General features: G+C 37.7%; 1 protein-coding gene across 1 annotated transcript; it reads left to right on the top strand.

The window, feature by feature from the left end:
• Nucleotides 1-697: 697 nt before the first annotated feature.
• Nucleotides 698-7,766, top strand: LOC105439587. The gene is made up of 7 exons (XM_030991064.1): nt 698-784; nt 1,957-2,193; nt 2,902-3,003; nt 3,912-4,181; nt 4,492-4,743; nt 6,610-6,900; nt 7,541-7,766. The coding sequence occupies exons 1-7, from the start codon at nt 727-729 to the stop codon at nt 7,663-7,665; spliced, it is 1,335 nt and encodes a 444-aa protein (XP_030846924.1). The 5' UTR covers nt 698-726; the 3' UTR covers nt 7,666-7,766.
• Nucleotides 7,767-8,135: the final 369 nt, after the last annotated feature.

The raw sequence follows: 8,135 nt of genomic DNA, 5'->3' as shown, positions 1-8,135 counted from the left end.
CTGCTATAACGACAGACTATAAATTGTTTTAACGGACCAATCAGATGATTTCCTTGCGACTATTCCTCTCGCAGCTCATCTCTCTTCACCTAAGTAGCAATATCACTCGCCGCCAAAAACAACAAGACTTATGCACCCGCTGCAGTGATATTACAATCTATTGGCTTGGATATCACGGATGTTGGAGCTCAACAGTTCTTAGAATCTTCTTAACCAATGCTTCGTTTTTTTCGCATAGTATTCGATTTGCAATGCTAATTTGTCTTTTTAACTTCGTCCTTTACTAGATAGAACCAAATCGGTTGATCAGATCAAGATCGATAACTTATTACGAGGTTTTTGTTGTCTTTTCTACCAAACCGGTGAGTAATAATTGACGAAAACATTCGCCCTGTAAAGATGGTTACCTCAATCATTATGCCTATCTGACTATTGGGTAAAGTTGGATAAATGGTGCTCACATTCTTGTTCAAGCAGAAATAGGGTAGTTCTTTGGATAACACATTATCCGGGTGTAAAATTGTTAACATCTGGTTGATTCATGATTACCCTCACGTACTTTTTTTTAAAACCTAGGATTTCAAAGATGTGAACCATTTGATTATGAACATGTATTGCAAAACAGATTAAGGATACATTCATGAAGTTTAACAAAAATCTTAACTTGTATCATGATAAAATAACGATTATTGTTATCATCACTATCTTTCCCTTTCAGCACAGAGTATGGAACAGAAGTATGTTTTGGAATGTACCTATGGCATCGTAATCTGCCTGTCCATCGGTAAATATTGCTTTTCTACGCATTTGTAATTCCTCTTGAAAAGTGAAACGTTCATGCTAACAGAGCCATGATCACACGTTTTAATGGCGGAATTTCATCAAAATGAAATACATATAGCTCGAACTAAATTTTCTCTTTCATAGGCTTAGCTCTTGTGATTAGTTTGGTACTTTGCCTTCGGGACCGTATATCGTTTTCGCCACAAAATAAAACACGTTAACCTGCTTATAATCAACACATAGATCATATTTGTTATCCTTTCTTGCCAATTTCTCCTCTCCCATCCCCCTCCTATATTTTCTCCCCTTAACTTTCTTTACCACTCATCTTCCACTGAATTATCATAGCGTCACAAGTGTGTTACTGCAAATTGGGATGGGGTTTTAAAGATCCTCTTTAATAATGTGCATTTCCCCATTTTCATTACTATCACCTATCCTGCTCTGTTTTAGAAGATAATGCATTTCATTATGAAAATTATTTGGTTGATTATTGAGTTGAATTGAACTTTATTCACCACTTTCATAAAAAAACATGCAAAGTCAAAGAATACAATGAAATATTTCATAAAAAAGCAGATAAGCCCCCAAAATGGAAAATACACTAAGAACAAATTATTATATTCTGAATGATCAGTTACATGCCTGTTCCGGAATATATATCTTCCTCAAAGTCAATTCTCTCAATATAAAATGTACAAATCGATGCTTCGTGCCATGTGGGGGTTGGTCTCGAACATCAGATCTGCGTCATGTTAGTAGATAAAATTAAATACATGTAGTAAACAAAATATCAGGAGAAAGGTGATTGGAAGAGAATACACGAAAGATTATGACCTAGCGGAGAAATGATACCGAATCTATACGAAGTAGATCATCGCAGGGGTAATATCTAGGATAGTCTTAACGGAGGGAAAAGAATCCTATGCGACAATGGTCAGTGGCGAACGCAGGATTTTTTTTCAAGAGGGTTGTTTTAAAATTAAAAATCGCGCCGAAAATTTCGCAACGACTCAGCCAGCCGGGCGGGGGGGGGGGGGGGGGAGGCCTCCTTTACCACAATTTTTTTTTTACAACTACAAAAAATGAGGGAGGTTAACCCCCCCCCCCCCTCTCCCCTCTGCGTACGCGCCTGACCATGGAAACTACTCTCATTGTATATCTTCCCCACAGCCCTACTCGTGTCATCGGATGCAAGCATGAATGAGACAAAGACTTGTTGTACGGACAGATTCGGCCTGAATTACACCTTACCAATGTTCTTTGAGTGTCAGAAGAAAGGACACCTCAATGGCAGTATGGTACAAACCATCCCAAAGCTTATCCCTAATTCATTAGGAGGAGGCGGTTGCCCAAGAAGGGAGAGTAAACTTGGTGTTCCTCCTGGACGTCGAGTCTGCAGATTTCCGGGTGATTGTTTTCTTCTCTGTTTTTTTTTCTAAAATCCTTAGAAGAGCTTTTCCACTATTGTTTGGACTTTAAAGACTCTAGCCGATGAAAATAAAACGTGTATAATTGGGAAACTGAATTAATGTAGAATATAAATATAAAGGAATAAAAAGTATTTACCCTTTTATTATTGCACGAAAGCAAATTAAAACCTCATTTTCCGTGCCCCGTCAAATTACGGGTCAACAGCGGTCAAATTTGCCGCAGTTACAGTGACGACATAGCATGCGGACTTGACCGGTTCGCCTATAAAGTTGAGGCGATGAGCCGTGCTTGATTAATGCAAAGTCATTGTGAATATGCGCACTCCGCATGAGACGATGTCATCAAGTCGATGGCTAGTTTTTAGGTCGACAACTTCCGATTTTCAAAGCTTTAGATTTTGAGTTTTCGGAGGGCTGATACTCCTATGACAGACTCTAAAGTGGAATGTAATTGATATTATTGTAATCTATGGCTCACAAGCTTTCCGTTGATTTATAATTCATCCATTTCATTTTTCAGTTCGAACATGGTATTTAAGAAAAAATAATGATTGTATCTAGGAATACATTAGGAACTTTTATAACTATTTGATTTTGGTCTTATTCAAGAAACCCGGAGTAATTCTAATATCAGCGATGCTGTTTTGTATTTATTCAGTGTCATGTTCATTACATATGTTCGCAGATTGCGACATTAATCCATGTGAAAACGGCTGGTGTGAGGAGACTATGACCGGATATAGATGTCACTGCCCTATCGGATTTCAAGGAAAACAATGTCATGAACGTAAGAACTAAGAAAAAAATTGCATTTCCTATCTTTAGAGTATAATTAAACCATCCAGCACGATGCAGTTACCAATAAAGACAAGTAGTTTACTTTACGTCATCCTTTATTTTGGCAATCGCGCACTTTACGACAAAACTACGATTTGATTTTTTTTTCAATGAAATGAGCTACGGATTACATCGGAATTTCAAAAGCGTAAATTGGCCAATCTCGTAATTCTAGACTCGAATCTAAGAAGATACCAACCGTTACCTGCATTATATCCCGTGTCCACCCACAACAAATTCATCGTATAACTAAAAATAGTTATATGATGAAATTGTGTGTGTTGACGCTTACTAACGGTACGTCGTATAATTGAACGCGGGTTTGGACATCGTTTCGAACTAGACCTCAATAAAGAATCACGCGTAATCACGGAATATGTTGTGTGTGGACGTAACTAGTATAACTGGTCAAACTTGAACGGTATAACTGGGAGGGGCTTAACGTGACCGCGTGCGAAAGGAGACCCGATCTCTCATTTCCGCTTTCGTTTCATGACCGCAGTAGCAAACTGCGCACCTATAGGACGTTTCGCTTTAGAGTTTCGTGATTACTTTCTGGTGTGTGTTGAAGCCCTGGAATTTATACGATTATTCTTTATACGACGTTTCTTGAGTGTGGACACCCTGGAATTTATACGAAGATTCTTTATACATTTCTTTTAGAGTTTCGGGATAAAAAAAATTTAAAAAAATTGTGTGTGGACACGCTAATAGTCTCGTAACTGAACTGACCGCGGGAGGTCGTCGGTATGAGGCTGCAAGGTGAAATGTTTGGAAATATATATCAAGAACTTTTTCTCCAACTTTCCTGTTTATTTTATTCATTTCACCAATGTTATCTATCAATCTTTAAACTAGTTGACACAAATCCGCCTGCAACAACCCAGGGAATTTTTGTTACCTGTTTGAAGGATATCACAGTAACCGTCGAGCTTGGTACTCCGAATAAGTCGATAGAGTTCACCCCACCATCGGCTGTCAATAGAGAAGGAACTGTCGTCCTGGTCTCTCAGAACTATATATCGGGTGATGATTTCCCAGTCGGGTCAACTCTCGTTGAGTACATCTTTGCTGATGAGAGCGGAAACCAGGCATCTCTTTGTACCTTCAACGTCAACGTCAATACAGGTATAAAGGAAAGCATGTTTTGCAATTTGACATTTTTACCTACTTTATTCATGATATTATGTAAAGGGATACTTGGTATTAATGAGCACTCTCTTTTAACACTTTAATTTGAGAAAGATGGAGAGATGTTCGGGTCGATACAAGCAAAATAACAATGAAATTGATGATTCATCAACTCAACCATTCGATTGAAGGTTAAAATGAAATGCTCCTTCACTTTTGAGTCAGTTTGTCTGAGCCCATGATGGTTTGACTGGATAACAGACCATAAGACACAAAACTACATTCTTATTATGTCTTGATATCACAGTCGATACCACCCCTCCAGTGGTACAATCCTGCCCTTCTAACCAGACATTCTCAGTCCTCAAAACCACCACACCAATCACTTGGACACCACCAACAGCCAGTGATGCGTCTGGAATTGCATTCATCGTCGCCAACTATGAACCTGGAGTTAATGTCTCCGTGAATAGCCCCATTAGCGTCATCTATACTGTGACCGACAACAGCGGCCTTGTAAACACAAACTGTTCTTTCAACATCACCCTCGTATCTGTAGGTATGTCATGTATGATTTTTGTTTGATATTACCTCAAAGATAACTGTAGCCTATACAAGTCTATACTCTTTGAAACCTATGCTCATAAAATGTTAGTAAAAACGTATAGTTGATAATACTTTAATAGCCATCTGTCACTGTTTCACTCAATGATGAGTCGAGGCGACGCCTTCTAGAAAGAATATTTTAACATGTACGATAGCAATTACTTTCGAAATATTAACCTAAAGCGTGTCCAATTGCCTTGTGCGCCACCAATTTAATTTCCAAATATGACAATGACATATATTACGTAATCGAATCATGACTTAAGAGGGATTTCTGTTTGGAATCGGAGGTAAAGTCATCTTTGGTTGTTAAAACAGCATTGTTTACTTTTATTATTATTATTAAATCGGCGCCTTCAACTGCAACTCGAGGTAAAATAGCGTGAGTTTACGGAGACGGACCTTGGATATTTCTACCGTATAGTATGGTGGTGGCAAAAAAAATAATAATACGTCGATTAGGACTAGGACACATCGGTCTTAACGCGGATCTAGGCCGAATATGGGAATACATCCAACTGGACACTGTAACTCATGTCGAAAAGTAGAAACCGCTGAACACTTTATAGCAAAGTGCCAGAAGTATTAAATTGAAAGATACATGCTACTCGCTGAAACAGATTGTATAAATCCCGACGAAATTTTAAGGCTCTTTAATTCATCAGATGCTTACATTGAAAACGCTTCATACCGTTTTATTCTAAAAATGCATTTTTTTTATTTTATTTTTTTTAATATTTTTTTTGCACCACCGTTCACAAAAGCCCCCATTTTGTTTGTTTCCCCTAAAAAGTTTAATTATTCAATGCAATATGTATTATAAACACCACTCTATCACAAAATTTGTTTTTAGATCGAAGGTTCGTTGAAGTTGCGAGGTCGCTCAAAGCCAATTTCCCCGAAAAAGTACCCTCTTGATTTTACGATTGTTGATCAATTCCTTTCTTCTTTCGAGTTTCCAGATTATTAGTGTAGCCCAAAGGGCGCCCACTGTCTACACCCGAGAGACAGGACGGTGTCTGGACGGTGTCTTAGAATGGACAGGACTACGCGGTAACCTACAACAAAAATCTAAATTTTGTCGGTTTTTTTCTTTTTCATTTCATTTTAAGGGAGTCAGTTCTTGACTGATTGCCATTACAACAACAAAAAAACATCAACAACATTTTGTAGCTCAGTCTTATTTCATTCCGTTACTCTGTTAAGGGTGTGCTGCTAAATTCGCTCAATCTATTGGGCCGCCCAGCCTCTGAGAGAATAAGCTATTTTAAAATGTCCTTAAATAAATAATTTACGTTTGAACTACTGGAGCTTTGGCTGAGTTTATAAATAATAAAGTGGACTTCAACTGTATTTCCGAGCTTGTTTCGTAATCATTTTGTTTCTGAACTCGTAGTCACCGACCCATTGTGGACCCATTACAATGCCTTCTTACTTTCCGTCGAATGTGATTCCACACCTAGGCATAACGATTAATCTGATATCATTACTTCACATTTACATTTTATCGGAGCTGGAGGTATGAATGATATGCAAATACTGTCATTCCACTGCTAAGGTATCGCAAGATAAACAAAAATATGGGCGTGTAGACAGATGGCTTTTATTCCTAAACAGATTCTGGTGCACATTTATCTTCTTAAAGGAAAATAATTTAGGTGACCATAATGAACACATAAGTGACTGCAATAAAACAAAATCTGACTATATTATATTCAATTGACTATCCTCAAAGACATCTCTTTCTTGAAATCTGTTCCATCAAAATACCAATTAATCTCGATTACTGAAATGCTTTAAATGTTCATTGGTCCTTCAGAGACAGAATGGGAATGCACGTCCTCGAAATGTTACCGCTTTGATACAAGGTGGCTGATGTGGCATCACGCTCACAACATCTGCCCGACCCTTGGACCGATAACCACGGCTGCAGGAGACAGGACACCATCCCTCCTATTTGCAGATACCGAAGAAGCGTCCCGGCTCGCCTTAATACTCAAGCACGGAAATGATCTACGTGATTCATGGATTAACTGTAATGAAATGGAAACCAAAGGGCTGTTCATGTGCGACGTGGATGGCAACGGAGCTGTGCAGATTAACTCAACCAGTAAGTTTAATCTCGATAATTCAGCTCAGTATTGCTACACGTAATTACGCCTATCGAATGTATTTCCAACCTTTGAATTATATTGGTTGTAATTACTGCAACATCAATTAATTAGCTCCATCATAATATTTGTTTGCTGATGCAATGTACACATTGGTCTTGGGATTCACAGCACTGTACTTGATATATTGTTAAGTGCTATTTTGAACTAAAATTTTCTTTATTTAATTTTTGTTTTATATATTTTTTTTTTTGGAGATCAATAAATGAAACGGAAGGGTGTATTCGTAATGTCATAGTGCTTTGTTTATATTCTAAAGATCTTACATCCATGCTATAAAAACCAAACATTTTCAGAAACACCTATTCAAAGCACAACTGAAAACGTATCTGTTTATCTAAAATTTACTGTCTTTATCTATGAATTAACTGCAGAACTATTTTTCATAAAACTTGCATTGCATTACATTGCAAATCCACGTTGTCGTATCCTGATCAGATTGTTATGGATAGCTGCGCTTTATAAATTCATGTATATTATTACATGGATTATCATTATTAGCTACATTATTATTACCATCATTATCCTGCATGGGGGTAGCACGCATAATACTATAATAAATTATGTCTCCCCTTTTAGGTTGGTCAAGCGGTCACCCAACCGGCTACGGAAATGAAAAATGTGTAGCACTTTCCTATCATTACAAATGGCGTGATTTGCCCTGTCATTATGCTCGAAGCTCCGTCTGTCAGATCGTTTTATAAAAGACCGTGGGTATTTTCCGGTCGCGAGGAATATTCAGGCAAATAATACACTGATTGAACCAGACTGGAAAACAAATATGTGGAAAGGCGTGTAAAGTATACAAACATCAAATTTGTATCACATGTTTTGTTTATCTTTATTTGTATTCCTTTTTTTCTCTCGAATTTATCGGCATCATTATCATTGTTCTTGCATTAAAATAAAGTTGAGTTCTGGCCATGCGATTGCAATGTGAAAGAAACGGTGTGGAATCGATCAGAAAAAGTTGATCATGTAGCATTTAAGTATTTGTGCGTACTGTAAGGTTCTGGAGTCATCAAAATGATAAGAAATTTGGCCCAGTCATGTAGCATTTAAGTAATTGTGCGTACTGTAAGGTTCTGGAGTCATCAAAATGATAAGAAATTTGGCCCAGTCATGTAGCATTTAAGTATTTGTGCGTACTGTAAGGTTCTGGAGTCATCAAAAT

This window comes from Strongylocentrotus purpuratus, unplaced genomic scaffold (genome assembly GCF_000002235.5).
Source record: "Strongylocentrotus purpuratus isolate Spur 01 unplaced genomic scaffold, Spur_5.0 spur5_scaffold_2, whole genome shotgun sequence".
In the NCBI taxonomy this organism is placed as follows: Eukaryota; Metazoa; Echinodermata; class Echinoidea; order Camarodonta; family Strongylocentrotidae; genus Strongylocentrotus; species Strongylocentrotus purpuratus.
The sequence above is the reverse complement of the archived record's forward strand: the minus strand, read 5'-3'. Positions and strand labels throughout refer to the sequence as shown.

Coding starts and splice junctions, on each gene's coding strand:
- LOC105439587 (XM_030991064.1), top strand. CDS start 727: ATGGAACAGAAGTATGTTTTGGAATGTACCTATGGCATCGTAATCTGC. Junction 4,182..4,491: donor CAACGTCAACGTCAATACAG/GTATAAAGGAAA, acceptor TTGATATCACAG/TCGATACCACCCCTCCAGTG. Junction 6,901..7,540: donor TGTGCAGATTAACTCAACCA/GTAAGTTTAATC, acceptor CTCCCCTTTTAG/GTTGGTCAAGCGGTCACCCA.